The 16,654-nt window shown below is 38.5% G+C and overlaps 2 protein-coding genes across 2 annotated transcripts; both read right to left on the reverse strand.

Annotated features, from left to right (window-relative positions):
- Positions 1-354: 354 nt before the first annotated feature.
- On the reverse strand, positions 355-1,555 carry LOC137609971 (ras-related protein Rap-2a-like). Its single transcript, XM_068337355.1, has one exon. The coding sequence runs from the start codon at positions 1,449-1,451 to the stop codon at positions 825-827; it is 627 nt and encodes a 208-aa protein (XP_068193456.1). The 5' UTR covers positions 1,452-1,555; the 3' UTR covers positions 355-824.
- Positions 1,556-14,388: 12,833 nt separating this feature from the next.
- LOC137610095 (cell adhesion molecule 1) lies at positions 14,389-16,258 on the reverse strand. Its single transcript, XM_068337541.1, has 3 exons — positions 16,022-16,258; positions 15,031-15,345; positions 14,389-14,917 (listed from the first exon to the last, which is right to left on the reverse strand). Exons 1-3 carry the CDS (start codon positions 16,104-16,106, stop codon positions 14,559-14,561), a joined length of 759 nt encoding a protein of 252 aa, XP_068193642.1. The 5' UTR covers positions 16,107-16,258; the 3' UTR covers positions 14,389-14,558.
- Between the last annotated feature and the right edge of the window lie 396 nt (positions 16,259-16,654).

Genomic DNA, 16,654 nt, shown 5'->3' on the forward strand with positions numbered 1-16,654 from the left:
AATACTGCAATTCTGCTGGGTTCTTGTGTGAGTTTTTTTTCTCTTTTAAATGTTCTGCGTTTTATTCCTTTAAAGAGGAATGTGTCAGGTAAAACAACAGCTCCTCTTTTTCTATCTTGAAATTTAAAACAGATGTACAGTAATAAAAACAGTTTTATCTTCTATCTGTAATTTGCAGTAGGTTTATTCTTCTGCATTTTTTATTGATTTCAACATTGTGTGTGTCTACGTGAGTGTGTGTGCATGTATGTTTGGGTTAGGATTAGGAAATTAATAATACATTTATGATGTTACTGATGTGTAGGGATGGGATGAGACATTATGACCAGAGGCATCTGAATTTTTTTTAAAATTTATGGTAAACACTGAATAAGAACATGACATTGACTTTGTACAATAGCAATGACAAGTTAATATCATTTACATTTTTAAGGAATACACAACTTTGTGTTACTGAACAAAGAAGATAGTTATAGAAGAAGAACCAGACTTCTCAATGTAACATTTGATGTGTCTTTAAAATATATACACGTGTAAACAGCTCTTCTATTGTTCATTTAATTCATGAAGCTGTCTCATGTACACAGACATTTGAGCGAATGCACATCACTTCACACTTATTGCACTTTTAAAGAACAAAACAAAAAAAGACCAGCAACACATGCAATTACATGAAAACATAATACTGTTGCTGCACTGTCAGTTGTTTTCATCTTTGCAGCATCTCTTTGCCTCCATAGCCGCTGTGGGGTTTAGAAAGCCCTTCCAGTCTCTCTTGAGCAGCTCTCATCTGGTGTCACTGACTACTGAACTGCTGCACATCATTAGGAGAGGATGCAGCTGTTGGTCTTGTTCATAGGAGGTCGTTTGCTTCTCTCTTTGGGTAAGGTTTCCCTCCTCCGGTGCAACATTGGACCAAGCCAACTGGGCAAGTTCGCCTGCTGCAGCAGCTCCCTAAAAGCCTCCAGCACGTTGACATTGTCTTTGGCAGAGGATTCCAAGAAACTGTGGTTCCAGTCCAGCTCCACTGTGGACAGCACATCCTTGCTGGACACCAGACGCTCACTGTGACGATCTATTTTGTTGCCTATAATCACAATAGGCGTATATTTGTCATCTTTGACCTCTAGGATCTCGTCTCGCAGACTTTTGACCGCCTCCAGGGATTCGGGGTCATCCACGGCATAGACCAGGGCGAAGGCGTCACTGTTCTGTATGGAGAGCTTACGCATGGCGGGGAATGAGTAGCTGCCGCTGGTGTCCATAATGTTAATGGTGACTTTGACATCCCCTGCCTGGTACTCCTTCCTGTGGAGCTCCTCCACGGTTCGTAAGTGCTTGGGTTCAAAAGTGTCTTTGAGGAAGCGTTGGATGAGGGCTGTCTTCCCCACTCCAGCTGCCCCCAAAAATACCACTCGCACCTCCTTCTTCTCCTTTACTTCAAAAGACATAATGAGCTACTGTGGGTGTTTTTCTCCCAATGACAGAATAAAAGGATCTTTCTTCCTGCCCTTTATCTTTTTTCCTTTACTGTTGCTTCCGTGCCTGAAAAGTAGTGAATGAAGGAGTGGGATGTAGTTGTGGGAGATAGCAGTATTTATGTCCACTCACAGAACCTGCCCCCTTCTGCTCTCAGCCAATCAGGAGTGGGCAGTATCTCCCTCTTATTCTGATTATACACCAGCCAATCACAGGACCCCATGCAAATCAAGTAGAGTCAGAAACAAACAGGTGACAGTGTTCTTTTTTAAAATAAATACCATGCAGAACACAATGGAGAGCATTCAGTGTTTTTGAGTGAACACATGAAGTATTATGAATGTCTTGAGATCCACACTAAATGTTTCTGCCACACATTATGGATGTGGTCATCACCGATAGTGTTAAAATATTTCTGTTTGCATTCTAATGCATGTTTCATGAATTAAATCCCTCTACATTTATTATTACACATTGATGAGGTAAATATTGCCTTTTTATTGATTAAAATAAAATGAGTTCTTAATTAAGATAACAGCTGACAAAACAATCTCAGATCAGGATTGTGTTCTGATAAACATCATGATGTCATCCTAATTTACTTACTACTTAAGATCTGATCACATGATCCAGCGATCCAGGAGAGGTACAATAAAGCTAACTAACTAACCAACCAACCAACCAACCAACCAACCAACCAACCAACCAACCAACCAACCAACCAACCAACCAACCAACCAACCAACCAACCAACCAACCATTATTTGGCATTTTTGGTGTAATACACAGAATTTCAATTTCTTTATGAATGTGAATATAAATTTATTACTTTCATAAAATAAATCAGTGACTTGTTAAACATTTGTTAATAAGTTATATTAGTTCCCTGGCCATTGTGTGAATTATAATTGTATTAGTATTGTATTTGGTGGACAGACATATAAAGGGGAACTTGTACCAGTTTAACATGGGTCATCAATAGGGCTCTGTTGTTTATTTCACCTGACTACTTCTTTTAACATAAATATAGTTGTGCGCATCAACACCACATATAGGCATTCTTTTCAGATTCAGTACAGGCTGATGTGTTTCCAGTTATTTGATATTTTTGCTGTTCAATGCGGTCACTTAAGATTCCCCTTGTTTATCTCTATGCACAAATAGACTCCTTTATTCAGAAGTGATTTAGTGAGCATTTCCTGCAGATTTTCGATGCCATGTTGATAAATTGTCACCAAGAGAGAAATCTTATTATTCTCATCTTAAAATCTACTTTATGACACTGGGGAGAGATGGAGGCATTCAATTCAGACAAGTAGAACAATAATATATTCTAATATATTATTATTCTGTCTTTCATGGTCTCTGACCTGAGACTTGGTGGTTGCTATGGTGCCACTGAAGTACTTCTCTACTGTCTTGTATTCAGGAGGGAACTCGAGGATATTTCCACTGGACTCTGTGACCCATGCTTATCACAAGACTAAACTGGACTGGATGTTGAAACTAAAGGATCAGTCCCCCAGGTTGAGAGATGAAAATATGAGGAAAGGTGAGATTCTGTCTGCCATTGTAAAGAAAATGTGTCTCAATATATTAGTTTTAAGTTCTAATGCTGGGCGTGTAATAACTCCTACAGTTGGGAAGGAGTTTATGAGTCTGAGTCCTGTGGGAGGTACTGTGGTAGTTTAGGTAGCTGTGGGCACTGGCTTGTATACATTTTTGGCAGGAAGTCAATCAAGTTTTTAGTAGGTCTTGAAGTCTTTCCTTTTGGGATATTCATGAAGGATCTGAAGTAGTGGCGAGGAGAGTGTCTGGCATGGGGAGTTAAAGATTAGATCTCTGCTCTTTGGCGATGATGATCTACAGCACACATTGGAATTTCACAGCTGAGTGTAAACTGGCTGGCCTGAAAGGTAGCACCTTGATAGCACCTCTTGGGGTAACATCAATACAGTATCCACACCTCATATACTAATAATATACAGTTCTGGTCCAATTAGCAGATGTTGGTACACTAAATATTGAACATGGTTAACATTAGGCCCATCAAGTTGTTGTGAGCAGTGAACACTGTTGAGGGAAATCCCTACAGATATTTTATACCACACTTCCCTCTTACTGTGTTGAAACCACAGGGAGATTGTTGATTGTTTGTTGATGACACTTTGCTTTTATAGACAGACAGTACGTGTATGAATAGCTTTTGAGGGTTTTCTGAATTGTGGTATTGGGTGGCCGGTCACCCACAGTGGCTAAGAGGTGTCTGTTTGTGATGATGGGTGGCTGTGGTACATGGTGATGGGAGGAACAATCCTCTCAAGTGAGGTAAACTGGTCAACAGCATCTTATGACAGATAAAATTGAAATAAATGAATTAACGTGTCTTCAGTGTTTCCTCTTACCTTTCCTGAGTAAAAGTAAAAAAGGGAATAATTTCTTTGGAAGATAGGTGTGGTTTATTTCTATGGGTTTATTGAGCAGGGTGTGTTGACCTGACCAGCAAGCCCGGCCCGTCAGTCAAACATTCTGTGTTTCATTATGTGTGGTTAGCCCTGTCCTGCTTTACTTTTACTCATCTAATGTAGACTTGGATCAAAGTTATTAAAGCATGCACTGAGATAGTAGTGCAAAACAAATAATTCCTAATAATCCGTAATATTGGTGTATCCTACCGTGGTTATAAGGTTCTCTCATATCATAAATAAATGCAGGTGTACAACAAGATGTTCTGGTTGGTGGCTCACAAACGTTGCACCATGCTGTAAAGTCATTTGCCCTTTACAGCTAAGCTAAGTGAGCAATTTAAGGACTCTGTACTCCAGCAGACAATATGACAGTCGCAAAACAGGCAGGAGCTGCGCACTTTGTTTGCCCATGGATTGAAGACAAGATCAATAGGCTTTCAATCCCATCAAGTAGTATATGTAGGGCAGAGAAGAGTGGTACAGCTTGTTCTTAGGTATTTGCTCATGCAAAAGTACTGTATGTTTTAATAGGCTGGATAAGTACATGGTATACTGTACCGTATATAATGTGCATATTACGTTTCAACAGGGTTTTAAGTTACATTACTGTGACAATCATTATCTTGGGTGGATGAACTATTTTAATTTAGTTAACCTACATACAGTAGATGTACAACAAGTTATCATCTACATGTATATACAAGAAACACTGGTCTGCACAGTGCAGTGATAGATGTGACTCGTTTTTGGATAGATTCCTCGACCATAAATTAACAGTGGTTTGTTGTTTTTTTTGTTAAGCGTGGGTAAAGTTTGAGTTGGTGATATATCAGGATTGTAGTTTTCAATCATAGTTCCACAATATACAAAAACCAAAAGAGTTCTGTAAAAATACTGAAAGGAGCTGAGAAAATGTTGACACCTAACTGAATCAGCAGTTTCACTAATGATTAATTATCTCTTATCAGCATATTTTTTTCTTGTCTTTACATGTTTGTCGATAAGCAGTACAGAACACAAAACCCACAAAAGGCCACCAACACCAGGCAGCAAATTTCTTATCTTCTCTCCTAATCCATCCTTTTCATTTAGAGTGCACATGCAGGTCACTCTCACCAGTGTGTATTGAAACCTGCTCCCTCCTAAGTTCTGGCCCCAGGTCCACTGACATAGTTCTTTGGCTCTGGAACATTATGTCCTGGATAATGGGAGGTGTGGCTGCAATGTTGAAGAAAGGGTTTAACAGAAACTTGCTAATGGAGGCTGGATCTACGATGCCTTCCTGCAATAGAAGATGTTTTCCCAGTCTGAGGAAGCATTAGGTGGTACGAATTGAAAGGCCTACTTTACACTCTAAACATAGATATTCTGAATAACCTGTTTCAGGCAGACTTAAAGTATTTTTGTTGTTGGCATTAGTGAAGACTCCTCTGTAATCCCTAATTTTCTGTGTCCGCAGATATGGATCAAAACAACAAGGTGTACACTGTGAGTGAAGAGGGATCTTTTTATCCATCAGAAGTTTGCAGCACTGCTGGCCATTAGAGAGGTCCAGTGAAGGGAAGGTACACAGTAAAACATAAATAGATTAGATAATCAGGAGATGAATTGAATGATATTTTAGACTAGTTCTCCTCAGATTTTGTTATGCAATGTTTGGCTTTAAAAAGCAGCTGAGTCATCCAAAAACAACAGGTATTTTCTTCGCTATTGAGAAGGTGGGTAGGGAATTGTTATGTATTCAGTTCAGAAAAACAAATTGCCTTGATTCATTTCTTTAGGATAATGAATCCTGTTGGTGGATGTGACAAGCGGCATTATTTTTATTTATAAATAGGGTAAATAAGGAAAGTATTTTTAAGAAGGTACAGAAAAAAAATTCAAGTAAACACGGTCCATTTATTTGTAAGGTCTGTAAGTGATTCATACATACCCAGACTGACGTCATGTAAATGTCTGACAATATTATAGAAAGAATTCATAAAGACATGGCTTTATGGCTTTAAGACATTATTTTTTAATCAGGAATTCTTGTTTCGATTAAAAACAAATCGTGCTCTGAAATGTGACTTATGATTGATAGTTGAGGTGAACTAGAGGATTCTAAAGCTTTTAGTACTGTATTATGATTACCAAACCATGTATATTAAACATACCAGATCCTCCAACACTGTGGTGTTATTTTCAGCAAATTGACTCTGACGTGAAGAAATTATATTCCTTGAAAATGTCCCTCGTGTATCTGTAGCATCCTCAACACTCAAGAACTTGCAAACTCCCAAAGTCTTGGGTCTTTTCTTCGATATGTTTTCAGACTGTGGGAGGGAGTCAGAGCACCCAGATGAACTAAGCAAAGCATAGTTGCAGCCTGTTAGCATATATAGAGCTGAATTATACTCCAAACTAAATTGAAAAGTTGGAAGCTGTATTTTACAGACAAACAAACATACTTAAAGCAATTAAGCACTGCTGTAGCATAGTTCTTGATAAGGACGCACTAAGCCATACAAAATATCAAGTGCCTCATTCTCTACCTATTGATTAACACTGCCAGTCCAGAAATAATGTCGGTTTTAATTACTTTGATAAAGTTCAAGAGGATTAAAAACATTTTCAGTTCACACCAGACTGAAATAAATTGAAGCCCACAAGCTATTTGAAGAAAATTAGTTTTTAGCCTTGCATGTACTTCACAATTAAATCAGAATGTGAAGTGTTTGAGGTATTTTTTCTTTATTGCAAAGGAAACAAACAAAAATATTTGAACAGTTCAGCCAAATCAAATCAGCATACAATATAAGGCCCGACTTCAGAGAGGTTGAAATAAGATTCAACAAAAACATTTTTTTCAATTGAAGATAAATTAGTCAGTTAGTCCACAAACACATCTGACATATCTGGCTATGATAAGAGCCCTTATAGTAGATGTGACACAGCATTAAATAATAAGCTGATCACCATAGAGATATTACAGTCTGATAAACATGATGCATTTATACTGTATTTATCATGCTGCAAACAATTCTCCATCTAACTTGAATGACTGCTGAATGATGATTCCTGCTGTTTCTTCAGCTAAACGTTACAAGGAAGAAACAGAGATGACCACAGTCAGGCTATTAGCATATGCTGCTGCAAATCATCTGTGAAGCTGTTCATAAAAATATTTTTTCATTTGATAAATATTTGTTTGGTAGACTGGCAAATCTTCCTGACTTCCACCTGTCACTTCAGGAAATTATGCTTCAGAGCATGAATGCATCTTCAGTTTATGAGTAGAATATACTTCCTATCAAAAATGCATTGAAATATATAAAAGTCCATATATCAAGCTCATAAATGCAGGTACAAACTACTGTCAAGGATTAATGACGTCTTTAAGATCATTGACTGCACCTAATAATAATTCTTTTTGATTAATGTGATTAGTGACCTCATACATTTTGTACTCCCACCTCTGGATATGAATGATTAGTTCAGCATTCTTTACAAAGATGATGAGCCATGCATACCAATACTAACCACATGCATAATACAATAGATGCGACTGCTTGATATGCATGATCCGACCAACACATCAGATATGGTATCCTAGGGTTTAAATCAATATTCCACATGGCGACTGGTTTAATAGATGTTATTCTTATCAGGAGAGAGGCTGTCAGGTTGCTTCTAGCAGAGGATTTGACTCCAGAAGAGAACCATGACCTTCTGCTCTGTCACGAAAATCATTATTAGGGAAGTTCTTGTATTACATGTAGGTTACACTTCCTTGAAGACTGTAATGATCCATGTGCTTCATCTCTCACCTTTGCTTGAGCAATCAAAAAAGCCGTCTTATGTAAGGTGCCATGAGGTCAGTCTTGGTCAGATATGGTACATGCATCTGCAAAATAAATTGTGGGTGCCAGCTTGAGAAAAAATATTATAACATTTACCTCCCAGCTGCTCAACATCACCATGGTGACAAGAAACCACACTTATACAATGGCACTTGCGGTATATCAAAACAAATATCCGGTTACGTCTAAATACCTTATTGTTTAAAGCTGTTTAATAAAATTACCTACAAATTTGAAATGATGTCCAAGATCTGCTCATCTATTGAAAATTCATGCAGCCTGCTAGAGGAATGGTAAGTAATAAATCCCACAGGGAGTTATGGAGAATTACCATATCTCTCTACATTCAGTAGCACATTCTACAGTGTAAGATAAACATGTCTACTTGTCTAATGGTTTAAAGGCTCATTGTATGGCACCTCTTATGACCTTCCTCAAGGTGAACATATTCTTCAAGCCCTGTGAATATCTTCAGGCACTCAGCATCTGTGGTGAAATTTGCATCATCAGAGGATTTTGGTTTTTTTTTAAATTTCAGCATTGGTGCTGCATGGTGGCACAGTGAGTAGCGCTGTTGCCCCAGAGAAAGGTCACAGGTTTGATTCCACTTGGATTTTCTATGTGGATGTTTGCCCCCTGTCTGCGTGGGTTCTCCGTCTTCCTCCCACCGCAACTAACATGCATTGGGCATGCTAAATTCCCCTTAGGTGTGAATGTGTTTGTGAATGAATGTTTGTCTCTTTCACTCGATTTCAGCTGGGACGGGCTCTGGCGTAAACCCATGAACCTGATTCAGATATACAGCTGACGACAAGACAATCAGGAATGCAAGAAAAAGAATGAATAAATCTCATCGTTTTCTGACAATTTTCAAAGTTCCACCCCTGCACCTAATTTGATCAAACTCATTTGACACCTTTTCAAAATATCTTGTAGACACATCAATACATGATCTCCTACAGCCCCTGTTATTGGGGTAATAAAGGTAATAAAGGTATTTAAAGTAATAACACAGCTATTAATTCATATGATTAAAAAGAATTAAAGTGGTCTGTTTCCAAAATAGGAGAGCGTATGATTCCAGACATCTCCACCCAGCAGTGAGCTGTTCCTCCTCAACAGTCAGTGAGTTTGAGTCTACAGAGGGCTCATCTGATTTTCCAGCACAGATCTTAATGTTAGCGACCTGCCAGCTCATGCCATCTCTAAATTTACACATGCACGCATGCACACACGCACACACACACACACACACACACACACACACACACACACACACACACACACACACACACACACACACGCACACGCACAAACACACACACTGCACTCTGTGGCGAAAGTGTGAAAAATCTGAAGTATCATGAACCACGTAGAGAAGGTCTACTGGTTGGTGTCTGTTTGGGTTTCAGGACACATGACAGAGGCTTTGTTTGACTGTTTAATGCAGCGAGATAATGGATAGTAATGTTACCAGCAATGGCTGCCAAGGCGCAGTCCCCCCTACAAGATGCTCATTGGGGCGCGACCCTCGTGCGCGACCCGTCACTCCACCTCCCTTGTACCACTCTATGTCCTCTCTGCTTACTAATTGCATGCCTACAGGCCCCTAGTGTGTGCTGTGTTCAGGGGCCTGCAGCCTGTAACCCATGTGTGTAATTAACACATATATGTACATGTGTGAGTGTGAGTGTAAAAAGAATTTCCCCAAGAGGGATAAATAAAGTATAGGTTATTATTATTATTATTATCATCATCATCATCATCATCATCATCATCATCATCATCATCATCATCATCATCATCATCATCATCATCATCATCATCATCATCATCATCATCATCATCATCAACACCATTATTATTATTATTATTATTATTATTATTATTATTAATACTGACATTTCATTCATTCAATCATTATGGGTGAGAATTTGTTGACTTTTTCTAACACATCTTGTTTGCTCTTGTCTAACTGAAAATATCTATGACAAATCTTAATTTAAATGTTCATTAGTTGTTACTTTCAAGCTGGAGAACCCAGAGAGAACCCACACAGACATGGGGGGAACATGCAAACTCTGCACAGAACAAGACTCAAACCTGGTACCTTCTTGCTGTGAGGCAACAGCGTTACCCACTGTGCCATTGTGCTGCCCAAACATATAAATTACAATGCTTGCACCTCGACCACATCATTAAACATGGATTGATATACTGTGAAATGACTTTTACACTCCACATTAAAAACTGAAGGTATTGTGGTTTTAGCTGTGTCAAATGGTGCATATCAAGTTTCCCTATAGCGAGTCCACACATTTGTATATTCGTAGTGGGACAGGGGTTAAGTCTGATCACATCTCAATAAAACGTCATACATGTTTTCTTGAGGCCCTAAAGGTGTGCACTGTACAATTGATTTCTTTAATGTTCTCATTTACCTATTTCTAGCCACGTTTAAACTTTTGCGATTTATTTCAGTTAAAACTTTTGCTTTACTTTTCCTCACCAATATGCATTTACTCAGAAGTGTGAAGTATCAGCATCATGACTCACTAATGTAGCAGCAGGAAGGAAATTATTTGCTTCCGTACTTGAACGGGGGTTTTGAATGAAAAGCATTTCCATCTGTATATTGTTACATTGAGCTTTTCAGACCCGGCAGACTGATGAGTAAAAGAAGAAGAAGAACTGAACTTTATTGAGCTTCTGTAGGGGAAATTATTTTTCCATTCTTGTTATGTTATTATTTGTCACACCATGTATGTCTATGTGTGTACAGGCCCTGTAACAAGGGGCTTGTAAGCATGCAAATAAGAAGAGGTAGAGCGGTGGGCAGCTCCCTCATGGTGTGCTCAATGAGCGGCTTGTAGGGGGACAGTGCCTTGCTCAAGGGCACCTCGGCAGTGCTCAGGAGATAAACTGGCACCTCTCCACTGCCTGTTCACACTCAAAACTTTTTGGTCCACATGGGTCTTGAACCGACCTTCTTCTGTTCCCCAGCCCACATGAATCAGGATCAGCTGTCTGGATCAGAAACTTTGTAAAAGTAACAAAATGATGTAAACCTTGAAGATTTAATGACAGCTTGAAAAAAATACATCTGTCAAGTTGTGATTCATTATGATTGGAAATTATATCATATATTTTTTTAGGGATTAGTATATTTTGCACTTATCAACTGCATACTTCCTTATTTTGAAGATTACAGTTAGCTACACAGAAATTAAACAACCTGTTCTTGATTTTTTTCTTCTTTTTTATATCATTTGACTTTGACTTTGACTTCATGGAAGTTGGGCTATCTTGCGATGCTACAGTGAATTTGTGCTTGTACTAGATTTTTTTTGTCCAGATACGTTGTTGAAAATGATTTAAAATCTTTCCTAGATGAGATTTTTTAAAACATGACATGCCAAGTTGTCAAAAGAAAAAGACCCACTTTATGCTGGATGGGTCAGTTAAACAATTTATATGTGGTGGTTTTCCATGAGGTTATGCAATGACCGCACAGAAAATATATTGTAATTTTCTTGTGCAAAAAACAGCCCATTTCCAGAAAGTGATCCTATTTCCAGAAAAAACTAAACTCTCACATCTTATGTACTTTTGGTAGCTAGAAAAGAATAAAAAGATCACAGTAAATGCACATTAAACACATACATCATCCAATGTGTACATTTACAAGAATGAAACCTAAAAGTTACCTTGCTTTCTATTTACATTTGTTGTCCCTTGTAACATTTTATAACTGGTGTTTTGTGTATCAGATGCCAGTGTAAACAGAATACAGACTTTTTAAAATATAAGCAACTGCTGTACCCATTATTCATTCATTCATCGTCAACCGCTTCAACCGCTGCGGTGGGTCGTGGGGGTGTTGGAGCCTATCCGAGCTGACTGAGGGCTTGAGGCAGGGATAAACTCCAGCTGAGACGCCAGTGCACCACGGGCCGTACTCATTATGTGCATTTATTTTAGAGCATGTTTCTTCAATGCATCACTCATTCCTCTTTACACATAGCTAAGCTCTAGAGGGTGTGAGGTCGAATTATAGACTAAAAACTCAGCTACTCGGGTTACATGTCTATATGATGCGTTTTAAGACACTGCAGGTGTGTCTGTGTTTGACTAGTACTTAATCTGGCTCACAAAATTCATCAATGTGGCGTCATCCTGCAGGGTTGAGCAAAAGTGTGGGTTTGTTTTGTTGTAGCTGTGTTATCTCTTTATTCTATTTAAGTATGTTGCTCCTTTTAATCTGTTTATATTTTGTTGCAAAATGAGTTTCTGACCTACCTACCTACCTACCTATGTACCTATTTGTCTGTCGGTCAGTTTGTCTATCTGTCCATCTGTCTACCTTACACTTTAAGACCAAAAACTAGAATTTCTCGTCATTCACAGTGGAAAATTCAGGCACCAAGAGAGGAAATAAAAATGATTACAGAAAAATCCATATAGTGCTTTCCCTCAGGCTTCAGTCCCTCAAGCTCACCATAGCAACAGTATCATGTTAAGACAAGACAAAAAATAAATTCAATCGTCTTGTCTTTGTAGACCCATCAGTAGAAGTGTAGCAAAGCCTGGAAACATCATTAGGATGAGATATCATTGAAGATGAAGATGAGATGAAGAATCACATTTTTCCCCATTTTGTTTTGTTTTGCTTAGTTTTGATGACAGTGTTATGCATGACATGAGGTGAGTGTCTGTCACACCTCAAATATCACATACAGCCAGAAAACAAACTTCCTACAATCTATTACTCTTTTACTAGCTCATAAACTGTTTGTGCATTTCCATATGCAGGCTTCTAATAACATGTGAGCTGGTGGGAACCATTGTTCTCTAAATAAATGTGGAGGACTTTGTTCTGTCAGTTGTTCCAGCTGGTTGACATGACAGACACACGCTCACATTTATTGAAAGGTTCGTTTGTCTTCTTGACAGTTCCTTGATCTTCAATACAACCTAATCAATTTTGCTGTCACTCTAATAGAGCATATAAGTCCAGTCTCTGGTCCGTCCTTAGTAACTAATTTGTGGTGAGTCTCTGCCTTCGTGGGGGTCCCCTCAGGTCATGTTTTCCTGTAAGTACTGCTCCGGCTTCGGTACCTTGGTCAAACTACCCAAGGATGGATATCTTTTGTCTTTCTGACTCCATAAAGCAGGACACAGTTAAACAAGTTCATTTAATGTTCTCATGCTTTTAAATCCACACATTAGATGCATTACTTTTTTTTTTTTTTTTTTTTGCTTTATGGCTTTTTTTTCCTGTTTACGTAACAGTCCCCGCTGTGATGTCGACTTCACGTTTTATAAATAATGTAATTGTGCAACACCTTACCTGCACATGTCTGTGCTTGCTTGATGTACTGACTGCAATGTTATCCGTGGCTCACGTTGTCTCTTCTTTTATTTGATTATAGCTAAAGGATTACTTTTCTGCAAAAGACTCCATCAGAGTTTGGACACCCTCCCTTAATATATAGTGACTGAATGGCACAGAAACCCCAACAGGGCATCATTGACCTGGTCAACAAGGACAACCAAACTAAAACAACACCAAATTCCCCGTCCTTTTGTAAGCTACAAGGTTGTTTGTGTGTTTTCCTGTCTGACAACTCACTGACACAACACTCGCTGTGGTTCCCCTGAAGGAGTGAATAGTGTACTATGTTTGCAGTGGAGAGTGTACAGATGATTAAACTTGCTTAATCAAACTCTCCACAGACACAGAGTCGCACCATACAAGGGCAGACTCATCCGGTCAAGTGTTTACCCATTCGTAGAGGAAGAAACTGAAGAACACACGTGTAAACTGATGAACACGCATGCAAATAACTAGAGTTCTAACAAAAAGAGAAAAGAACAGAGAGGATCTGGATGTATGTGTCGTACAAAGGCTTGTAATTTACATCTCTGTGTTTAATAAATCAAATGTATTTGTAGGAAATGCTTGAAGAAATTTTGCTTCTCATCCAAAAAGCTTCCTTCCCAATTCTGGTAACCTGGATGACTGAGAATCTTCAGTGAAATCTATATTTTGCAAGTTTGGAGCAAAGAAAAAACCTCAATAAACAACATCGACTACAATTACTGTAGCCGTCATTTGTATTATCTGCAGCTTCTATTTAGATTTATATCCAATATATTTTCTCATGTCCTGTGAATGAAAAAGTCTCATGAAAAAATATTTTCCAAGAAACAATACAGAAGTTATGGGTTTCAGACATATTGCCTCTCGTTTTAAAGGCCTATGCTTTATCCTTTAAGGATTTTGACAATGACTGTTTTCTTTACTATAAAATCAGTATGTTTATACTTCTGCAGTATGTACTTTTTATTTACCTGTGTTTACATACTACGCCAGTGCAGCAGTCATCAGTTGTCATTACTCCTGTGGGGAAAGTCTGCCTCCCTCTGGCCATTGGGATGAAAGGTCAAAAAACACAACAAAAAAAATATTTTCAAACTTTTGTGTCATGGGTGTTAAAATATCATCTTAAATGTTTATTCAAATCAAATAAAGAAAGTCTGTCTTCTGCTTCTCCACTTGTTTTTGCATATTTTTTATGAATTTGGAGAATGAAAACATTTTAGAATAGATGTATAAAAAACGATCAAAACACACACACACACACACACACACACACACACACACACACACACACACACACACACACACACACACACACACACACACACACACACACACACACACACACACACACTAAGGAACTGTTCTTGTTTCTTCTGAGTTTCTTTATGTCAGCCATATCACCATGATCATTTCCACTATTATAATGCTCCATTGCAGTTTGCCCACGTCTCCTGACGACGTATGTTTCGTATACACGTAAAGCTCTAAACTTTTGAGATTCTTCCCAACAGATGGAATCCACATGGAACACACATAAGGCTGGCTAGTATTTCCTTTCTGGACATCTATGGTGCTGGAGACGTTGTGCCGTCCATATTGGTCCTCCTCTTCCCACGTAGTAGCAGAGGCTGTTAAGTTCACCCCATTCTGATGCCAGTGAATGATGCCATTGGGGTAAAGTCCACTAAATACACATTTAGCATGAGTCTTATTGATGGTGTTTTCAAAGGCATCCAAGCAGTCTGTAAAGATCAAGGAATTTTAGAAAAGTAAAATAAGGCAAAAATGAAATTGGTTAAATCCATGTTAACTAATTTCCTCCGGGATTAATAAAGTATTTATCTATCTATCTCACCTTGTACAGCAACAACGGTTGTGGAAGAGTAGGTTCCCTGTGTGGTGTGCAGTTTGCAGTAGTATTTGCCCTGGTTGGGTGGCATCACGTTGAGGAGTGTCATAGTGAGTGTCTGATGATCCGTCTCTGATTTGGTTTCACACACAATGTCAGATTCAGATTGGGGGTTGCGATAATCACATGTTTTGTTGTTACCGTGAAAGGTAAATTTTATTATATGCAGCTGGAGTGTTGAGGCGTCACAGGTCAGGGTCACATTTTCTCCACACTGCACAGTCACCGTGGACAAAGTCCGAAGCTCCACACTTTCATGGACTGAATTATGAGAAGAATGTTTTGGTTAAATCACGGTGTGATGAAAAGTTCCTACAGAAAATACACGGTTTAAATTGTTTTAATATAATTTAATTATCACTTGCTAATCTAAAGCCAATATATTAGGTTCAGTTTAGATTTGGAGCTGCTTGCTAACTCTACTTCACTTAGTGGTTTAGTTCTGCTCTCTGTAGAGTGGGAGAAAATCAGGAGGGGGTTTTAAATCTGCTTTAAAAGGAGGAGGGTGGACCCAAATAGAATGCTAGAGAGGAGCCGTTTGACTGACGTGGGAAGTTTCACTACAAGTGTAGCAGCTCTGGCTTCAGGGAAAGGAAAAAAATGGTGTGTTCAGGCAGGAACATATGAGGGAGCAGGACAGGAGTGAGAGGGAGTGAGTTACTTCTGTCGAAAGAAAATCATAGGATTTAAACTTAAAGATTAGTTTCAATTTCTTGCACCATAATTGAAAAATGATTTACCATATGTACAAAAAAATCTGTAAGTGCACAACTCAAGTTGTCTTTTTGTATGTTTTTGTATAGATTATAGGTATACCCTCCGCAATCTGTAACCTTTGGAGTCATTTTACAAATATCCTAATAACATGTGTTCTCATGCACCAAAAAAAACAAAACAAAACAAAACAACAAAATCAACAACAATAAAACAGCCTCACCTCTGATGCTGACCGCTGAAAGGAACCAGAAGAAAGAAAGCCAGCCACAAGCATGTCGTGTTCTCACATTGGAAAGGAAACTCATCACTGTTATCTTTTGTAAAATGAATGTTCCTCTGATGAGCCACAAACAGAGAGGAGAAAGCTGGTCAGTACTCACCACAGTGCTCTCCTGAAATGCAGCTAAGAGATGTTTATCATCCAGTGCAGATTTCTGGGGAACTAAAATCTAGTCAGCCTCAGCTTTGTCAGAAAATCGTCATGTGGTGTCATGTCTTCACCTCAACATGATAAAACCTGCTCTGGAATGTGTGACTGAGAAACATTCCCTCATGGGAAAAGTAAAATCACCTCAAGCCATCAAACAATCAGACGGTACTCCTGCCAAATACAGATTTAAACAAACAAACAAACAAACAAACAAACAAACAAACAAACAAACAAACAAACAAACAAACAAACAAACAAACCAACACACAAACACACAAACAAACACACAAACAAACAAACAACAGTAGGCTTGATGTTGGAAGAAAATGTAGCGTTTTGCAAAATCACAAGAGAAATTTAATTTGGAAAATATGTAAACATTAACATGTTTAATTCAGATTTAATAACTAATTTAATAAGTGA

The sequence above is a fragment of the Antennarius striatus genome, chromosome 16 (assembly GCF_040054535.1).
Source record: "Antennarius striatus isolate MH-2024 chromosome 16, ASM4005453v1, whole genome shotgun sequence".
In the NCBI taxonomy this organism is placed as follows: Eukaryota; Metazoa; Chordata; class Actinopteri; order Lophiiformes; family Antennariidae; genus Antennarius; species Antennarius striatus.